Here is a 21,419-nt window from a genome sequence, read left to right on the forward strand (position 1 = left end):
TCGCATTTGCATGTAAAAACAGTTCTCAACATTCGTTCCTTAAACTTTGAGTTCCAACTTCTCTGCCTTCGTCCCTCCCCATCCATCCTCACTGAGAAGGCAAGCAATTCAATATAGGCTATATATGTGTAGTTTTGCTAAAGACTTCCATAATAGTCATGTTGTTAAAGACTAACTACATTTCCCTCCATCCTATCCTGCCCCCTATTTATTCTCTTTTCTCTTTAGTCCTTGTCCCTCCCCTAAAGTGTTTACTTCTAATTACTCTCTCTTCCCATTTGCCCTGTCTTCTATTATCCCCCCTACAGCTCACTTCTCCCCTTCTCCCCTGCTTTCCTACTAGTATAAGATACATTTTCATACCAAATTGAGTGTGCATGTTATTCCTTCCTTAAGCCAAATGTGATGAGAGTAAGCTTCACTTTTTCCCTCACCTCCCCCCTTTCCCCTCCATTTAAAAAGCTTTTTGTTGCCTCTTTTATGAGAGATAATTTGCCCCATTGCATTTCTCCCTTTCTCCTCCCAATATATTCCTCTCATCCCTTAATTTTGTTTTTGTAGATATCATCCCTTCCTATTCAACTCACCCTGTGTACACTCGCTCTCATATATATAAAAATGTGTGTATGTGTGTGTATAATCCCTCCAACTATATAAATACTGAGGAAAGTTTCAAGAGTTACACATACTGTTTTTCCATGTAGGAATGTAAACAGTTCAGCTTTAGAAAATTTTTTATGATTTCTCTTTACTATTTACCTTTTCATGCTTCTCTTGATTCTTATGTTTGAAAGTCAGATTTTTCTCTTCAGTTCTTGTCTTTTCATCATGAATGCTTGAAAGTCCTCTATATCATTGAATACCATTTATTCCCTTGAAGTATTATACTCAGTTTAGCTGGGTAGGTGATTCTTGGTTTTAGTCTCAGTTCCTTTGACTTCTGGAATATCCTATTCCAAACCCTTTGATCCCTTAAAGTGGAAACTGCTAGATCTTATGTTATCCTGGTTGTGTTTCCACAATACTCGAATTGTTTCTTTCTGACTGCTTGCAATATTTTCTCCTTGACCTGGGAACTCTGCAATTTGGCTACAATATTCCTAGGAGTTTTCCTTCTGAGATCTCTTTCAAGAGATGATCAGTGGATTCTTTCAATTTTTATTTTATCCTCTGGTTTTAGAATATTAGGACAGATTTTCTTGATCATTTGTTGAAAGATGATATCTAGGATCCTTTTTTGATCATGGCTTTCAGGAAGTCCCATAATTTTTAAATTGTCTCTCCTGGATGTATTTTCCAGGACAGTTTTTTTTCCAATGAGATATTTCGCATTGTCTTCTCATGTCATTTCTTAAAGTATTGTAGTATTTCATCAAATCAATACAGCTTTTTCCACCATTTCCCAATTGGATGGACATGTCAGTCTCCTATTCTTTGCCACCAACAAAGGAGGTGTTAATAAATACTTTTGTACACATTTTTGTTACCTCTTTGGGATACAGACTTCGAAGTGGTACTCCTAGGTCTTATAATATCTCTTTTCTGTTTACCATTTGCTGCTCAACTCTGATCTTTTCATCAGGAATTTTTGGAAGTCCTCAGTTAATTTTACCTTCAGAAGGTTACTCAGTTTTGCTGGGTAGATGATTCTTGGTTATGGTCTACCTCTTTTGCTGTTCAGGCTGGAAATTTGTTACACTTTGTCCTTTGTGTGTTCTGCCATTCTAGAATTTGTTTTGTGACAGTATTTAAAGGTTTTGTGGGAGAGCTTAGGCAGGTCTCCCTGCTTTTTTTCCCACTGTCTGAGTTCCATCAGCTTATGATATTTTCTGGGAACATCCATAGTGAAATTATCCTTACTTTAATATTCCAGTTTTTCACTCTTCTACCTGCTTTAAGTTCTTAAATTTAACTTTCTGTGAAAATTACTTATCATCCCTTCTTATTCAACTCACCCTGTGTGTGTGTGTGTGTGTGTGTGTGTGTGTGTGTGTGTGTGTGTAATCCATCCAACTACCCAAATACTTAGAAAAATCTCAAGAGTTACAAATATTTCCTTTCCATGTAGGAATGTAAACAGTTTAACTTTTGAAAGTCCTTTATGATTTTTATTTCCTGTTTACCTTTTCATGCTTCTCTTAATTCTTATGTTTGATAGTCAAATTTTCTATTCAGTTCTGGTCTTTTCATCAAGAATTCTTGAAAGTCCTCTGTTTCATTGAATGACCATTTTTTCCCCTGAGGTATTATACTCAGTTATGCTGGGTAGGTGATTCTTGGTTTTAGTCCTAGTGTCTTTGACTTCTGGAATATCCTATTCCAAGCCCTTTGATCCCTTAATGTAGAAGCTGCTAGATCTTGTGTTATCCTGATTGTATTTCCACAATACTTGAATTGTTTCTTTCTAACTGCTTGCAGTGTTTTCTCCTTGACCTAGAAACTCTGGAATTTGGCTACAACATTACTAGGAGTTTCTCTTTTTGGATCTCTTTTGGGAGGTAGATTCTTTCAATATTTATTTTGTCCTCTGGTACTAAAAATATCAGGGCAGTTTTCCTTGATAATTTCATGAAAGATGGTGTCCAGGCTCTTTTTTTTGATCATGGCTTTCAGGAAGTCCCATAATTTTAAAATTGTCTCTCCTGGATGTATTTTCCAGGTCAGTTGTTTTTCCTATGAGATGTTTCACATTATCTTCTATTTTTTCAAACTTTTGGTTTTGTTTTCTAACTGGTTGGTTTATCTTGTAGTCATTAGCTTCCCTAAATTCGATTCTCTTTTTTAAAGAACTATTTTGTTCAGTGAACTTTTGAACCTCCTTTTCCATTTGGCTAATTCTGCTTTCTAAAGCCTTCTTCTCCTCGTTGGCTTTTTGACCTCTTTTTCCAATTGAGTTAGCCTCTTTTTAAAGGTGTTATTTTCCTCAGCATTTTTTGATTGTCCTTTAGCAGACTGCTGACACACTTTTCAAGCTCTTCTGTGGTCTGAGTCCATTTCATATTCATTTTGGGTGTACTGGAGGCAGAGGCCTTGACTTCCTCTAATAGTATGCCTTACTCTTCCTCATATGAAAGTGTGGAAGGAGACACCTGTTCACCAACAAAGTAACCTTCTTTGGTCTTATTTTTTTTCCCCTTTTTTTGGGCATTTTCCCAGTCAGTTACTTGATTTCTGAATCCTTTGTCAAGAAGAGGGACCTAGTTCTTCTCCTCTCACTAGTAGAAGGCTGAGATTCAAATCAGCTGCTCAATTTAGTTCCCTGGGACTTTGGTTGGGGGTGGGGCTGCTACTCAGGACTGAGGTTCAGATCAGCTGTTCAGTTCTGCCAGAGGCTAACTTAAGCTGAGTTGCCTGGACAATGGACCCAGGCTGCTTCCTGGGCCACCTCTGCTGCTTCCTAGGGCCCGGGGTATGAGAATCCCATTCCCCTCTTGCCCACCTGGGAAAGCCCTCCCACACTGATCTTTGGAGCTTTCTTTGTTGCTTGTGGGTTGATGTCTCTGGGACCCTCCCTGCTGGGAATTCTGCCCCAGAATTCTGTTCAGGTCCCGTTCCTCCCCATGAAAAGAGACCAGGGCTGGGCTCTGCTCCTCTAAGTGTCCTGTGAGATAGGCCTTTCCTGTTGGCCTCCAGGTTACCCTTGGCTGGAAACCTCTTTCACTCTGTTGTTCTTTGGCTTCTACTGCTCTAGAATTCTTTGAGAGTCATTTTTTACAGGTATTTTGTGGGCTGTGGGGGCAGTGCTAGAGTATATGTGTCTTTCTACCCTGCCATCTTGCCTCCGCCCCCTAAAAGTGTTATTTTCTTAAGCAGTTTTTTGGGTCTCCTTTAGCAAGCTGTTGGCTCTCTTTTCATGATTTTTTTGTATCACTCTTGTTTCTCTTCCCAATTTTTCCACCACTTCTCTTACTTGATTTTTTAAAATCCTTTTTGAGCTCTTCTATGGCCTGAGGTCATTGCATACTTATTTTAGAGGTTTTGGATGCAGAAGCCTTGACTTGTAAGTCTTCCTCTGATGGTATGCATTTTTCTTCCTCACCCGAAAGGATGGAAAAAAATACTTGTTCACCAAAAAAGTAACCTTCTATAGTCTTATATTTTCCCCCTTTTGGGGGCATTTTCCCAGCCAGTTACTTGACTTTTGAGTCCTTTGTCAAGAGGAGGGTATAGTCTGGGGATCTGTAAGTTCTCAGTTCCTCCAAGGTGGCACAATCAAGGGAGGAGGGGTTTTCTCCTCTCCTTGCCTGTGCACTGGTCTGGGATCAACCAAAAACTTTTCTGCCCAGAATCTGAGAGTAGAATTTCCTCTCCACCGCTGCCTCCAGCTCCGCCATGGTAGTGCTCCTCATCACCCCAGGTCCTGGCTTAAGGCTGAGATTCAGATCAACTTCTGAATTCCCCAGGGCCTTTAGGCAGAGGGCTCCATAAATGGATCCTTCTGCTGGCAGGGCCAGACCGTGTTTCCTTTTCACCCAGATGAAAACACTTTCTCATTGACCTTTGAAGGTGTCTGTGGCATTTGTGGGTTGAGCAGTTTGGGAAGTGGTGCTTCTTATGGCTTCCTGAAGCATGTTCTGGGTCATGTCACTGCCGTACAACATGTCCCACACTGGGCTTTGCTCTGCTTGGTTCTGGTGGAATAGACCTTTCCTGTCAGCCTTCCAGGCTGTCTTGGGCTGGAAATCTTTCACTGTCATTTTGTGGCTTCTGCTGCTCTAGAATTTGTATAGAATCATTTTTACAGGTATTTTATGGACTGTGTGGGGAAGCTTCTACAGGACCATCTTTCTACTCCTACATCTTGGCTCTGCCTCCTCAAAAATAGACAACTCTTTATAGACAACTGAAGATGAAAAGGAGAAATATTGGATTTTTGGTCATTTGGCTTTTTATTAAGTGCTTGCTGTGATCCAGGCATGACTAGGTGCTGGGAAACAGATCAAAAAATGAAAAAAAATTTAATTGAAAGAATTTTATGTATTAATGCAGGAAAAAAAATTACATATATCACATTAAGAATAATTATCAAGTGAACACATGCAAAGAAATAGAAAGTAGGTTAAGTGTTGGAGAAAGGGTAGTACTAGCCACATAAGTCTTCATGCAGGACATCCAATTGAACTTTTTTTTTTGGTTAATCTTATTTAATATTTTTCACAATTACATATAAGAACAATTTTAATACTTGTTTCCAGGGATTTTGAATTCCAAAATCTCTCCCTTCCTCATCTCCCTAACTCGCCTATGCAGTTTGACATAGGTTCTACATATGTGGTCATGTAGATCACATTTCTGTATAAGTCATTTTGTGAAAGAAAACATTGACAAAAAACCTCCAAGAATAGTAAGGTAAAGAAAAAGTATATTTAATCTTCATCCAGGCTCTTCTAGTTCTTTGTCTGGAGATGGACTGTACTTTCATGAGTCCTACAGTCCAATTATCCAGTACAAATCACTATATTATGCCCTATGCTAAACTCTAGTCATAGAAGGGTAAGCAGGAGTCCTACAGTCTTGGATCATTGTATTCCTGAGAATAGCTAAGTTACTCGTAATACATCACCATACAATTTTGTTACTGTGTACAGTGTTCTCCTGGTTGTGCCTATTTCACCTTCTACTAGTTCATGTAAATCTTTCCATGTTTTTCTGAGAGCGTCCTGCTCATTGTTTGTTACAGTAGTATTCCATCAGAATCACAAACAGCAACTTGTTCAGCCATTCCCCAATTGATGGACATTCCCTCAATTTCCAGTTCTTTGCCACCCCTAAAAGAGCCTGCTATAAATATTTTTGTACATAGAAGTCTTTTTCCTTTTTTTTAAAATTTCTTTGGGGATATAGTGGTATTGTTTGGTCAAAGGAAATGTGTGGCATTTATAGCCCTTTGGGCAGTTGAGCCCTGTTTTGAAAAATCAGAAGAATTGTATGAAGGTAGAAGTGACTTCAAGCATAAAGGTTTTATTATGTGCCTGTCATTGAGCTTAATGCTGTGCCTTCTATGAAATGCCAAAACTTGGTCCATCCCCTAAAATGAACTTACATTCTACTGGGTAAGATATTATGTATCTGTATATGCACAGGATAAGTAAGGGTTCAGTAGTCTCGGGAACCAGGAAAGGCCTCATCTGTAGTGGGGTATTTGGTGAGTCTTCAAGGAAGCCAAGACAGTATTCTAGGCCTGATGGATTTCCTGTTTGGAAAAGCCTGTGGGAAGAAAAAGAGCTTGAGAGGATTTTAGGATTATATAAAGGATGGTTTAGGGATGGTCTGTAAAACAAATAGAGAAGTGGTCTGTGGATGAGGAGAGATGGAAAATAAGGGGGAGGGAGTTGATGGTATCAAAGGCCCAAGTACAACAGTTGGTCTTGATAAAGAGAATCCTGCTTACCCTTCTATGACTAGAGTTTAGCATAGGGCATAATATAGTGATTTGTATTGGATAATTGGAGAAAAGGGAGTATACTAAATGTGGCTTTTTTCAGTGAAATGTGAGGAAGATTTTATTTAAAAGTTACTGGCTTAGATAAGACAGATGTCAGCTTAAAACTTTTCAGGTGTTATATTTCTGGGTAGTAGACTTATTGGATCATAAAACATCAACAGGTTAGAACTTTGGACTGATAAAAACAAGTTTAAATTTAATAGAAATAATGGTATAGTGTGGCACTTGTCAAGTTCATTGTTTCAGCCTTTCTGTTAGATGAAATATGCAGGACTAGATAATTCCTCAGAGAGGGGAAGTCATTTGCTCAGTGTCGTATGTGTCATAAAGGATATATTTGAGGATTTGAATCTATGTTCTGATTGCAATACCCGTGTTCATTGATTTTTACTACATTCCTCATAGACCAGTTTTTTTATGTATCAATTTTAGAATACTCTAGCACTGGCTGTATTTATCTTTTGATATGTTTCTTTACTTTTCTACATTTTTACATTATATTTACTAATATGTACTAGTCTAGGTGTTAAGAAGTATAAAGATTAATTTGTCACTTTTGTAGAATTTTGTTTTAGTGGGATGAAGCAATCGTAGGACCTGATAGTTAACTCATATATCAAGTGATAGTAGAATTCTAGAGAACCACCAGCATTCTTACATATAATAGATTGCATTCTAATCAATAGAAATTGTTTTCCTTTTAAGATTCTATTACTGAAATGGAAACAGAGGGAGTTGATGAGAGTTTGGTATTTATGGACCAAACTGCCAGAAGCAGTTCTTTACATCAAGATTCAATACCTGAAGTTGTTCCAGTTGGTAAGAAGATCTGTAATAAAATGTGTTGATAGTTATGTTTTCTACACATAAAACTCAAACTCACACATATTCTGTAGGTCACTGATTTAAAACTGAATAAGAAATAGATTGTGTAAAACCTAACCCTTAGGGGAAGACTTGCAACATGAGATGGTAACTAGAAACTAAAGCCAGTAAAGGAAAATTGATAGGAATTGAGGTACCTTCTTAGTTTGCAGAGGTATGCTTAAACTTGATCATGTGTTAACCATCCTGGTGGAAGTATATCAATTCAGATGACGAATGATAAAATCATATTTAGATTTAAACGTTTTATCATGTCCTCATATGTTTGTGTGCTTTTAATTAAATGTTCATTGATATTTGTTTTAGTTTTTTGTTTAAAAAACTTGATCTCATGAGGAAAAAATGTTTAAAATGTCAGGTAAATTGTTTTATAACTGATATGCCAAATATTTATTATTATATTAAGTCCCTACTTCATGTAGTATGTTTACATTTAGGGCGTTACATTCTACTAATAAGCTATAGAAAAGAATCTCATTTATATCTATGTGTGCATGTGTATATAATATATACACATGACATACACTGACACAGTGCCCCAAGTTTTTTTTTGTTGCAATTTTGAAATTTAATAACTTTAGTATAAGTGCTGCCTACTTAAAAAAAAATGATTCATTCAAAATTTTAAATTACTCATATGCTTCTAGTAAAATTGAATATGAGCATTATTTTGTATTACGCATTACTCTAGATGATGTTTGATCTTTATTAAACTATTCATCAGGTACTGCTTGAATTTAAGGCTAATCCTCACCTTAACATTATCCAGAGAACATGACTTTGATCCGTACTTAACAGTTTTGATGTAACCCCAAAGGAAAAAAGCTATTTGCTGGAGGTTAGGTGATAAGAGTTGACCAAGCTAGAGCACCTCTTGTACCCCTCCACTGAGAAAGTGTCATCTACAAACTGTCACACACATACATTGCTTGAAAGTGTACCTAGCCTTATTAAAATAAAAATTTAATTAAACATTCATGGTACATTTTTATAACTTTGTAACATCTGTACTTATGGGTGTGGGTGTGTTTATACATGCATGTGGAGTTGTCCAATTTGGATTTATGGGGAAGTGGTTTTCCAGAATTGTGAAGCGATTAATCCCATATTTCCTTATCGGATATGCTGAGTGGTTCCCAATTTTTGGAGAAAAAGCATTGAGTTATTTGGATTTTGTAACATTGCATAATTTTTAAAGAAAGATAGAAATGCCATAAGTTGAAATAGGGAAAGTAAGTAACAGAATAAATAACATTATTGTATTATACCTGAGGTATATGGGAAGGAAAAAAAAAGAATATTCATAGTAATAATGTATTTAAGTAATAATATATTTGAGTTCTTTATTGTTTTTTGAGGAAGTATGAAAATTTTAAGTGTTAAATGAAGATTTTGCAATCTGTTGGAGACTTTTAAAATTGTTTTCAGCAGTTATCCATGATTGTGATGAAGAACAGACTAATATCAAGAATATCAGTCCACCAATAAAACTTGTAACAGGCAGTCCTCTAGTTCCTGGTAAGTAATCTTTATTATTAAATCTGCTTATTTTATAAGTTGTATTTTACACTAGTGTTGGAAGTCCCCATTTGGATCAGCTATTTTATAAAAAAATTTTACTCTCTTTATGTTTGTCTATCACCTATATATATCTAAATATATATCTTCCTATTCCTCTAGCCTGTTAGGGACATCATATCAAAAGAGAAAAGAGAGGGTTTTTAAAAAAAAGTTCAGTAAAGCTTAACCCATCAACTTAATCTGAGAGTATAGTCAGTGTTCCTTATGTTTAGTTCCCCATTTTCTCATTTCTTTTTGAGAACCAGATTTGTTCCTTGAATACCTGGCAAAAAATTTGTTCAGTTTTGTTTCCTCAGTTGATGTGGCACTCATTATGTTTACTGGTTTGAGGTGTTTTTTGTTGTTGTTGTTGTTACCATAAAAAATATGCTTACCAAGGATACATGGGGAATTAACCATAAATTAAGAACTATTCCTTGATGTATGGGTAGCCAAAAAGTATAAAAACACAGTTCTCTAAAGAAGGATTACATTCTGTTTAACTATGAAAAGATGGTCCATATGACTTTTTATAGGAGAAATGCAAATATAGACAACCCTGATGTTTTGTGTCAGACTTATAAAGTTGCTAAAAAAAAGACCAAAGGGAAAAACAGTTGTAAGGGTTATAGAAAAATAGGCACACTACTTTATTGAGTTTTGGTATGTGTTGGTCTACCCATTCTCGAAGGTTATTTGGAATTATACTTATAAAGTTATTAAATTTTGTATACCTGTCTGACCTGTAAATTACAGTGCTAAAGGTATTTTTTAGGGTAACCAAATGGAGGTGCAGTCTGCACCAAAATATTCATAGGATTTTTTTTTTTTTTTTTTTGGTGGTAAGAAAGAATCCTGCATGATTTGACTAAGGCTATTATCAACCTTTATTCAAAGTCTTTCTCTGGTATTACGTCTTGTGTCTCATTGGCACTGTGCGTGTAGTATGTTTTTTCAGAAAATGTCTCAGTATGTTTTTTATTTATTTGTAAATGAATTTTAAAAATTTATATTAATAAAAATCTAAACTCTCTCCACACACACACACACACACACACACACACACACACAAACATATATATACACCCACATATATATTTACATGTTTTACAGATCCCACACAGGATACATTAAGTGCTGAAGTGCAAAGTGAACTTTCTTATCCAACTGAAAAACATGAAATGGAAATTGACAAAATGGTGCAATCTTACAATGAAGGTCAAAATCAAAAAAAGATGAACATGGCAGAAAATGATGATGCTCTGAAAAAGGCAAAGGCTTCCCCAAAAGATGAGGAACAACAACCATTACAGGAATCCAAGGCAGCAGCCTCCTTTGAAGAGTCACCTTCTCCACAGTTAACACCTGAAAATACCATTGTCGTATCAGAAGTTTTACCAACACGTGAAGAAAAAACTGCTTTAATTGCAAAGATTGACTTTGGAGTTGACAAGGTTCTGGGAGAAACAGAGAAAAATGAAATCTGTAAAATTTCATCTGATATTGTGGAAAATTGTCTCCCCACATTTGATGAGTGTTTAAAAATTTGTTCACCTCCAGAAGACAAACCCATAAAATCACCATCAGAGTCAGATACAGCATTTTCATCAGCAGCAGATATAAGCAAGACAAATATATGTTCCTCTTCCTTAATTTCTTTAGACTTGATGTCTGCAAGTGATATGCTTCCCAGTGAATCTTCAAATATACCTTCTTCTGCTGGAAATATTATGCCAACAACTTATATCTCTGTCACTCCAAAAATTGGCATGGGTAAACCAGCTATTACCAAAAGAAAATTTTCTCCAGGTAGACCTCGGTCAAAACAGGTAGGATTTTTTTTTTTTAATGTTGTTAAAGAAAATTCTTAGATTTCAGTGAAATAAAAAAAAATATTTGCTTTGGAGTTTAGTTTTTATTAAGAAATGGAAAATGAAAACACTTTTAATTTGTATTATTACAGATATAATATATTATGAATACTCAGTCTTTCTGTGGTGTGCTGGAAAAGAACTGCTTTTGAAAAATTTTTTCTTCATATCAAAATAACAAACCTCAAGTCAAATTTATGGTGCATCTGACTAAAGTCATACTTTTTGTTTTTTTCTCTTTCATGTACCAATTTATAATTCATGTACACACACATTTATATATATATATATATATATATATATATACACATATAATAATTTTAATAAAAATGGATGTTACTTCTGATTTCAAAATATTGTGAGCAGTTCTGTTAAAGTTTTGTAGCCTTTTTTCTGAGAGATAGTTTTTTTAACTTTAATTTTTTATGTGAGGTTATTTTGTGGCCTTTTAAAAAAAAGATCAAATCTAAATTTTATTTTTCTATATATGTCTATTTAAGGGTAATATAGAACTTTCTCTTTGGTATTCAGAAAGCAAAAGGAAATAATGGATTTTTCTGCTTCAAAAATTTTTTTAGGTCTTTTAAGGTATGATTTAATGCTGTTTTTCTAGCAAGCTTTTTTTTAAACAAAATAATCACCTGGAAACATGACAAAAATGATAATTTACAGAAACATTTCATCAAATTAAAAAAGGGGTCATACAGGCTTAAGGTGCTAAACAGTTAAAAGTTGTGGTTTTATGTTTTATAATAATGGTTTTATAACTTATATCAATACTTAGGATGCTTGAATTTATGAGGTATTCAGTCTGAATGATATTTGATTTTTAAGCAGCCTTGAGTAAAAATGATTGTCTTTCTGAAAAGACAAAGTGACCCACTGAGAAATAAAATTCAAGTATATTTAATCTTGTAAACTAAGAACAAGAAATTATAGCAAAGATAAAGTTTGCATGGGGTTTTCTCCCCATGTGTTGAGGTACGGAAATTGATCAGAAAGTTCATAGGAAACCAAAATAATCTGTACACTTTAGAAGGAAAATGTGAGTGTTAATAGTGGTTTTCAATTTTAAATTCATTTTTTCCAAACACTGAATTTTTTAAACTCACAATTTTTTTCTCCATCAGATTTCATCCATTTAGTGAATATGAATGTTAATCAGAATATCAGTCAGCCTTCTTGAAGCTATTCTAATAAAGTTACGTTGCAAATTTTGTTATGTTTTGTATTCTTCAGACGAAGGACTTGTAGTCCAGCCCATTAACTGAGTGAGAAGTAGAGCCCTGTTTTGAGGACTAATTTTCATTTACTTAGTACTACAAATATAGTCATGACCCTATTCTCAAACCCAGTGTGTCATCCTTAACATTTACTCACTCATCTATTTATTTAGCTATCCTCTTTGCTTTTCTCTGGGCCCTATTACTCTAGGTATTGCTAGAATACAGGATGTTGTGATACAGTAACTTTAATGTAACTACTGCCACTGTCTCATCTTGGCCTCCATTGGCACATGGGCCTTCTCTAACCTATGACAATGTGGAGACTAACCCAACCCTGAGAATTAATAGCAGCTCTTGGGCCTCATTCCAAATTTTTCTAACAGAGCTGTCCTACTCAAAATAGGCAACATCTGAGTTGAGGACGCATAGCATTACAGAATGCATACACCATACAATTAATTTTGTGAATCTTTCTGTAGAATTACCTTTTATCCAGAATGCTGTTAATCAGTTGCTTTAATTCCAGGTATTATGCTATAAGTTGGCTTCTTGTTTTATTTAATGTGGTTTCATTACTCATAAAATAACAATTATGAATGTGCTTATTTAAGAGATCTGATTTAAGGACATTTATTTTGATGTGGGAAATCATATCTCAGCACAGTATATAAGGTCCTCTCATCTTTCTCTCTTGATCTCCAAATTTAAAATTCTAGCAAAATCCACAGAATTGATAGAGAGACAGACACTACTGACTCAAAATCAACCAGTTGTAAAAATATTAACTGAGTTTTGTTTTTTGTTTTTAAAACTGTCTTTTAAATGATATTTATGCCACTGTGCTTGCCAGAATTCTTCCATTGCTTAATTCTGCTAAACTGTGCTTCTTAATTCTCTTTGGAAGGAACCCTTGTTTATCATAGAATGATGATTCACAGATACGGGTCCTGTAGGAAACCTGGAGGCCATGTAGTTGAGAATTTATAGTTTATGGCTGAATAATCTGAGACCCAGGTGTATGAAGCCTCATGAAATATGTCTATTAACCAGTGTGCTATTACTGTGATCTCAGCATTCTTCCCCATTGTCCATGCTGTTCATATAGTTCATCTGGCTCAAGATGCCTGATTTTAATATCCCCATTGTAGAACTCTTCGTTTTGTTTACTTTTCAAAACTTTTGAGGGATGGAGGGTTGATTATCATCATGAGTGCCCATCTGAGTATTTTGTTGAAAGTAATCACAGTGTCCTTATTTTCTCATTTGCACCCAGATATTTCCTAGCCTGGTGTTTCCTAAATATCCCTTACACTCAGTGTATACAAAATAATATTCTTTCCTATTTTGTTTTTTATTAATATCATAGTGTTTTGTTTGAAACAATTGATTGGCATCTTTTGTTCTCACATCACCCTTTCTTTAGTATTACCCTTCTCTCCCCTATCCTTAGATTTTCTTTCACACAGTCAAAAAGAACATAGACGCCAGGGTTCACAGTGTGTGCAGTGTTCTCTGCCTGTACTGAGGTAGGGCATGATTGGATTCTGATATCTTGCTTTGGTAGCCAAATTAAGGCATTATGATTATGGTACTCAGGTTTATTTTGGTTTTTTAGTTTCTGTTGCCATAGATGCCATTTTTATGTTTTACTGCATCTGCTTCTTTCAGTTTGTGTTTATCCATTGATAATACCTTTCTTTGTACCTTTCTGAATTCTTCATATCTACTGTTTCCTCGTACATTAAATATCATAAATTGTTTAGTAGTTACCTAATCAATATGTAGGTACTTTGTTTCCAATTATGTAATACTATAAAAGTGCTGTTGTGAAAGGTTAATCTGGTGAATCTGTATGGAACAAATTCTTTTTTAATATTTAAACAAGCGGGCAATTTAAAGAAAGAAATATTATCTACTAACGATCTGCTAAAGTGACTTGGGTTCTGTGAGAAATTTACTCTCATCAAAGATACAAGTTTATTTTGACTTTCACATTTGAAAATTTTTTTGGTGCTTTTTATTCATTTCCCATAGTCATAAGCAAAACCATTAAGAAAAAACGTTTGTATGATAGCATATGCAACATTCCATAGCCATGTAGAGTAGAATGTATTTCTATAATTTTCTTAGGTACTAAAATATTATGGATATTTCAGGCCTGTTTTTGTATCTAGTGACTGAATTGAATCCCCAGCTGTTCTTAACCTTTGTTATGTCAAGGGCACTTTTGGCAGTGTTGTAAAGCCTATGTACTATATACTGCCCAAACTACCAGTGCTTGTTGTAGGAGAACGCTAATTGTCCTATTTTAATGCTTATTAGCTGTATAGAATATGCCTAACCCAATATAGAATATGCCACTAAGGGTTTTTGCTCACCAAATTGAACAAATTTCAAGGAAATAGAATATCAGCTTGGCTAGCCTAGGATTTAATACTTTCTCATGTACGACCTTACATAAATTGGTTTACCTTTTCATCTTCGTCATTGTATTTAGTGTATCTTATATTGAAATCTCAATGACAATAGAGTACTTCTAGGCATTTAATTGAAGATAGTATTTTTTTCCCTATGTGGTAGTCTTCATGATCCAGACTGACCTATGAACAAAGCAGCTCTATTAATCCTTAACGAAAGAAATTTAACTAAGTGTGGTGCATGATTTTCTCCTTGAGAAAGAACGGTGATAGTAATATTTTTTTTTGTTTCTGTTAATTTCAGAACTAGGACTAGTTGAAAGGGAGGGGAAATGATGATCTGGTCTCCAGAAGTAAAAGAAAAGGAAGTTGGAGCTTTTATCAGAGGCTAGCCAAGAGAATGTGCAAATGACCCACCTAGTCCAATCTATATAGCTCCAGAAGTGGAGAGCAGAAGATGACCTCTAGGTCCCTTCATTTGAGAGTAGCTGGCTTGCACAGTGGATAGAGTACTGGCTCTAGACTAGGGAAGGTTCCTATTTCCAAGTTCAAATCTGGCCTCAGACATTTATTAGCTGTGTGACCCTGGGCAAGTCACTTAGTCCTGTTTACCTCAGTTTCCTCATCTGTAAAATGAGCCAGAAACGAAAATGGCAAACTGCTCAGTATTTTTGCCAAAAGAATCCCAGATGGATCATCATTTGGATACAGAGTAGTAAATATGAAAGTACAAAGCTCTTTCAAAGAAGGAATGATGTGGAGAAATATTGTTTTGAGTTTTAGGAAGTGTTTTTTATTGGTGATTTTAGTTTGTAGATTTGCATTGTTCTTTTCTGCACCCATAATTGGATTTCTTTCAGATAGTTTGGATTTGCCTCATCTTTTTAGTTGATGAGAAATCCAAGAGAAGCAGCTTTATCTCATTTGTCTCTTGTAATTGGTTTTATCCTAAATTCTGACTAAAATTGATTTGAAACCAGTCACACATCAGTTATTTTCATAGTAGTATGAAGACCACAATGAATATATATATATATATTCTCCTTAGGGACCCCATTTAAAATTCTACAAGTACCTAATAATGAGGTCTTGTGACAATGAAAGAGGCCACCGTATTTTGGATTTTTACTTGGATTCAGATTTTAGGTGACATTTTATAAAGGAATAATGTTGAAACGAGAGTTTTTGTCAACAACTTGGTTACTTTAATAAATTAAAATTCCACTTAATTACTGTGCCTAATGCTCCTGATTGTCAAGCCAGAGTTTAAGGTATATATATGATGGTTTAAGCTTGTTTATTTTTAAAAACTTGATCTGAAGATGGGAATTACTAGATAGTACTTTTCATATAGGAAGGTATCATCAGAATGACTTACAGACCTGGCTTCAAGATAGTAGTATAGTTATTTAATAAAAATATTCACATTTCAGAGAAGTATGGTTAAACTCAAATATAGATGGATCCCTCCTTGCTGCATGTTGACTTACAAAACCAAAAATTAACGTTGTGTTGTCTTGTATTTTTATTTTGCTAATTACTTTTCACTTAGTTTTAATCTTTTTGTCATTTGACACCTCTTTTGTAGAGTGTATAATAACTTATTTGAGGTTTAAAACTTAGGAGTAGAGATCATAAACTTAGAGTTACATAATACTCTTTAAAACTTTTGGAATCATAGATCATAGATCGGGCTAAGGTCAGGAAGTATTTACCATGGCTAAGGACCCTGTATTAAATGTATAATGACTTCTTATAGCTTTTAGTTGCTCATTTTAAAAATGTTGATGTTCTTGTGGTGATGACCTAGGTATTGACACTGAGCCAAGGAATACCACATTATGTTTATGAGATATGTATAATTTTATTTTTAAGTGAGCAATAATAAAAGACCATTACTTTAGTTTTTAATAAATCATTGATAACCTTGGAGAAAGCTGCTTTAGATTACTTATAAGGAAACCAGAATATTAGATTTTGAGAAATGATTGAGATAAATGAAGGTGGCTATACAAGGTATAGGTGGCTTTTAAGAAGCATTTTTCTGTGGAAGAAAGATAATATACAATCTAGTGGAGCTTTTTTTTCTAAACAATGGAGTAGATCTGGTTACATTTGTAGAAAATTAGGAAAAGAACTGTGTTTTAGCTTTTATAAAATTTTACAGAGAAATAGGCTGATTTGAGGGGGCCAGAGATTCCTGATGAAGACATTGAACCAGGCTTATTAAGACTTAGAAAGAAATGAGAGCCATGAAAGGACAAGAGATTGTAGATAGGACCCTAAATCATGTTTGAGAAAAGTTTTGAATTTTGAATGATGGTGAAGTTTGTATGGTAATCACCTTAATTAGTGGTTTAAATCAATTTAAGATGTAGGTCAATGGTGCTAAGTTTAATCAATTAGGGACATTTTAGTGTCTTCATTTTTCATAGAAATATAAATTTAGACTGAGAGGGTATTATAGAAATCATCATGTTGAACTGTCTTATAGATGAGGAAACTGAGATCCCTAGAGATAAAATAATTTGTTTTTGGTGATATCTAGTAATCATCTGGAGTGAGGTTTGAAATCAGGCCTTCCTGACTTCAAGTTCAGTGTTGCATCTGTTTTTATGTCAGTAGGCATCAGCCATTAGAATTATCCTTGAATCATGAAGGCTGCAGTGATTGCAGAGCTAAGGGATAGAAGGTCTATGGAATGTCAGTCATGGACAAAAGTTATATCCCTTTTCCTGGTTGGAAAGGTAAATAGGAACAGAAATTTTGAAGCTTTTATTATTGAATGGCACAAATAAATGAGAGGTTGTTTGGTAGTGAAGGCATTTTCAAAGGTTCCTTTCCATTCCTATGTCCTGTGAGATAGGAGAGTAGAGAAATGAATAGATAACATGAGGAAGGCTTTGTAATGATCTCCATCCGCAGTACCTATTGTTATTTATTGTAAGGAGATAAAAAGATGTTTAAATAAAGACTGAGATTGAGGCAATCTGTCAACACACATTATTATGTGTCAGGCAGTGTGCTAAATGCTGATAATATGTATGGGAGGGTAGGTAGGGGTGTCCAAGGTATAGTACTGAATGTCTGAAGAGCAGCGTGGAATGGAATGAGGCATGGCTCCCTTAGGGGCCCTCCTTAATAGGAGCTTTTTTAGAGGAATTATTCAGTCTGAGTGTAGGTTCAAATGTTGCTTGAGTTAAGACTTCAGAATGAAGAACTGGGATATAATGAAGAAAATTAAGAGCACAGTCTTCTGAGGAATGAGAATAAATGAAGGTTTTAAACGTGACAGAATTATGTATCTACGAAGTTTAATTTTTAGGTGAAGAGGGCAAATAGTAGATCTGGAGTGAATAGGGATGGGGGGGGCATTTGTGTCTAAAAGCAGTGGTTTTGTATGATAAGAATTGTGGAGGTCAATGAGCTAGAGATGATATGTTGGCCATAAAGGAAAATTCAGATGGCAAGTGTGCAAAAATAATTAGTGAAGAATTTTTTAGTTTCATTTAGAATATTTAATATTGTGCTACTCTATGATTCTAATCCAGACCCCTCCAGGTGTTGAGTTCTTAGTGTTCATTTATGTGTATATTTCTATATATGTACATATGTATGTGTATGTATACATATATATGTTAATATATTCATTCTACCCTTGGTACCTATTCCTACACATAAGTGACCAGAACTTACCTGTATTAGCTGACAAGAACGTGTCTGTGATGGTAGAAAGAGATTAAAGCCCTTAATTTTCTAACTTTCCAACTTCTAACACACATTATTGGCATATTGGGATTAATCCATTCTAAGCCATATAAGTTAATTGAACATGGTGACATTATATTGAATATTTCATAAAAGAAAAAATTATTTGTTAAAGTTTTCGATTTGTGATCTCATGACTTTTTTTTGCATTTTGTTTTTCTTATAATCCAGTTGCAGTGATGCTTCAATTTAAATGAGTTATTATTTTTGGAGAATTAGGGTTTCCTGATTAGCAAAATACAGAATTATTGCCATGACTATTACTTTGTTTCAATAAAATTTAGCCTACCACAGTTTTCTCTATAGCCTTGTCACTTATTACTATAAGTACTAGAAAAAAAATTTAAAGCACATTATACTTACTGAAACTTTTACGTAGATTTCTTTTTCATGCATGTAGAAGAGCATATTTCTGTGTACATATATCCAACAGGTTAACCAGACCTGGTCTGGATAAAATGGATTTGTTGGGAACCTCTAACTATCATACTCTTCCTATACCCTCCCCCCTCCTCCCACCTCCCCACCCCTGAGGATGACAGGAAGATTTTAACAGGCAGAATGTTTTTTAACTTAAGGAAAAATCAAGCAAAACAATGAAAGATCGAATTTCCATTTGTTTATTCCATTAAATATGGTTTTATTTTCATTCTTGTTAATATCCATTGCTCTTATTCTAGTTAAGAGCTAATATCTTAAAATTTCAGATTGATGCCTATTTAATTTCTGGCAGTATTAATTTTGTGATATGAAGATGCTAATTGTGATTTTGATAACATTATAGAGACCTGGTAAGTAGATGTGCAGTGTTTCTTTTTAATGTCTTAACAGTTTTTGGTTGTTTTCTTTGTAATTTATAACAAGCACAAAGATTAGTTGTTAGATGCAAAAATGACTTTTTCCTAGAAGGCACTCTTTTGCTTGACATTGTTATGTTTTATTTAAAAATTTTAAGTGATCTTTGCAGGTAAATTTTTTTTTAAGTTTTGCATTAGATTAATTCAAATTATTACTGAATATAATTGTTCAGGAGTGAAGTTGCAGTTTGCAAATATTCTTAATTTTAACTCTTAACTTCCTGTGAATTTTTATGATCAATATCATCAGCCTTTTTAGACATTTTAATTTGCAATTTTCTCTTCAGTTACTCCAGTGTGTCAGTCTTTTGGCATAGATTTCTAGCCCTAAATTTATAAAGTTGATACAGTAATAGAAACAAGTATCAATGTTAAAATTACATGTATGTATGCATGTGTGTATATATACATATATGTGTGTGTGTATCCCTAATATTTTTATATGTAATGTGGTCTGCCTCCTTGTTATTTAAAAATGTTGTAGATAGATTATGCTTCTTATTACTTTTCTGTCTGTTCATTGCGACTGTAACAGTAGATTTATATAGTGTTACATGCCTAGCCATTTCTTCTTTGGTGTGAAAGAAATAAAGAGGAAGGTTATCATGAATATATATAATCCCCATATGGTTGTTAATACAGGATTTGGACGTTCTTTTATGTCATGATTACGACTTGTACAGTAATGGTGATGTTGTATCAACCCTTTTCTTAATGTGTTGTGATTTCCTGTTGTTTTAATCTCCTAGGTGAACATTATTACTTAAAAGAAAACCTTTTTATAAACTTTATTGTTAAATTGCGATAAGGAATCAGTTAATTTTTACCTCTCTTTGAAGCAATTTGTCCTAAATTTCCATACGTCTACATTCGCTTTTGCTATTCTAAAATCTTTAGTTGCTGGCTTTGACTTTTTATGTTGCTGAGTTTTATACATCTATTTTCTCACCTGCCATATCCTAGGGGGCTTGGAGTACCAATAATACAGTGAGCCCACCTTCCTGGTCCCCAGACATTTCAGAAGGCCGGGAAATTTTTAAACCCAGACAGCTTCCTGGCAGTACCATTTGGAGCATCAAAGTGGTAAATAAAATTTTGTGTTATCATGCTTATTTCTGATTAATGCTGTACTAGAGAAGAATAAAATTGTGTGTGTGTGTGTAAAATTTAGCTGATGTAGCCTTACATTTCATCTTTTTAAAATCTGAAAATGGATGAAATGCCCATTTTAATTTATATATTTAAACATATATGTAGTTTAGTCTCAAAAATTATTTGATAAATTAAAAGTAGGTCACAGAGAGGGGAACAAAGAATTGAGTTTACATTATGTAATTGTTCAAATCCTTAATATTTCAGCTGTTACTTTTTGTAAGTATTGAGATTATTGAAATATTTATGAAATAAATGTTACCATTGTATTGCCCGTAAGTAATTAACAGTTTGAAAAAAACTTTTTCAAGTTATAATAGATATCATGTTTTGCTAACAGATTTACTATCTGTCTTATGAGAATGTAACTGGTGTTTATTATATTTCAAATTTTAGTTTTTTCAGCATTAAAATGTAGTGATGACATTAGAACGAGCATACCAGAAAGGATGGTTGATACTAAAACTTATGATCATCCCAATTATTATATTGGCCTAAAATTATAAAAGCTATTGCAATCTTATCTTAAGTGTGTTAATATTTCAGTTTTATTATTTGATTTTCTACATTACGATTATCCTTCCATAGCATAAAGGAAAAGTAAAATAGTTTTATTCAGGAACTATTAAGGAAGTTATGTCAAAACATAGGGAGGAAGAAGCATATATTTACAATCTTCAGATATATCACTTGAGATTTATAAATTGTTAAGCATTGTAATACCCTAGGAGTTTTAGAAGCCTTTTTCAATGTTACGTGTGGGCATTGTCTAAAATTACAGTTTCTACTGCTGTTCTTGACATTATTACACTTTAAGCTAGCAATATGTTAGGAAGTCTCTTTGGGTTTTTTTTTAAATTGCATTTCAGAGTAAGTTCAATAGAATACAAATATTGCTCAAAGTTTTGATACTTATTCTCCTAATACTATCTCTTGAGAGTACAGGGCCTTTTCCTCTTTTTTTTTTTTTTGTTATGGGCTAAGGATATTCTCTTTAATTTAGATATATTTTTTTAAATGACTGTATAAACTTGATTGAATTTTGCCTTCTTGGGAAGAAATATAAGAATTTATTATGAAGGTATAAATTTCCAGAGCTCAGAAAAAAAATGCTAATTCTGAGGTGAAGAATAGTTAAATGTTGGGCAAAAGCAGAGGTCTAGGATATCCTTAACATCTTTTAACCACTTGTTCTAAATACTGTATCTTTCTGAAAATCCTCTCAGACGTGTTACTAG

The 21,419-nt window shown here is 34.1% G+C and overlaps 1 protein-coding gene across 9 annotated transcripts in view; it reads left to right on the forward strand.

Annotated features, from left to right (window-relative positions):
- The window catches only part of KMT2C (lysine methyltransferase 2C), a 285,522-nt gene that overhangs the window by 145,852 nt on the left and 118,251 nt on the right, over positions 1–21,419 (forward strand). For 7 of the 9 annotated variants that reach the window (XM_072652159.1, XM_072652155.1, XM_072652152.1 and 4 more), the window contains exons 12-15: positions 7,151–7,264; positions 8,759–8,848; positions 10,004–10,719; positions 19,993–20,112. In XM_072652159.1, coding sequence (XP_072508260.1) covers positions 7,151–7,264; positions 8,759–8,848; positions 10,004–10,719; positions 19,993–20,112 — 1,040 coding nt within the window. The remainder of the gene's footprint in view (positions 1–7,150; positions 7,265–8,758; positions 8,849–10,003; positions 10,720–19,992; positions 20,113–21,419) is intronic. The other 2 variants (XM_072652151.1, XM_072652157.1) reach the window with 1 other exon arrangement.

This window comes from Notamacropus eugenii, chromosome 3 (assembly GCF_028372415.1).
Source record: "Notamacropus eugenii isolate mMacEug1 chromosome 3, mMacEug1.pri_v2, whole genome shotgun sequence".
NCBI classification, from domain to species: Eukaryota; Metazoa; Chordata; class Mammalia; order Diprotodontia; family Macropodidae; genus Notamacropus; species Notamacropus eugenii.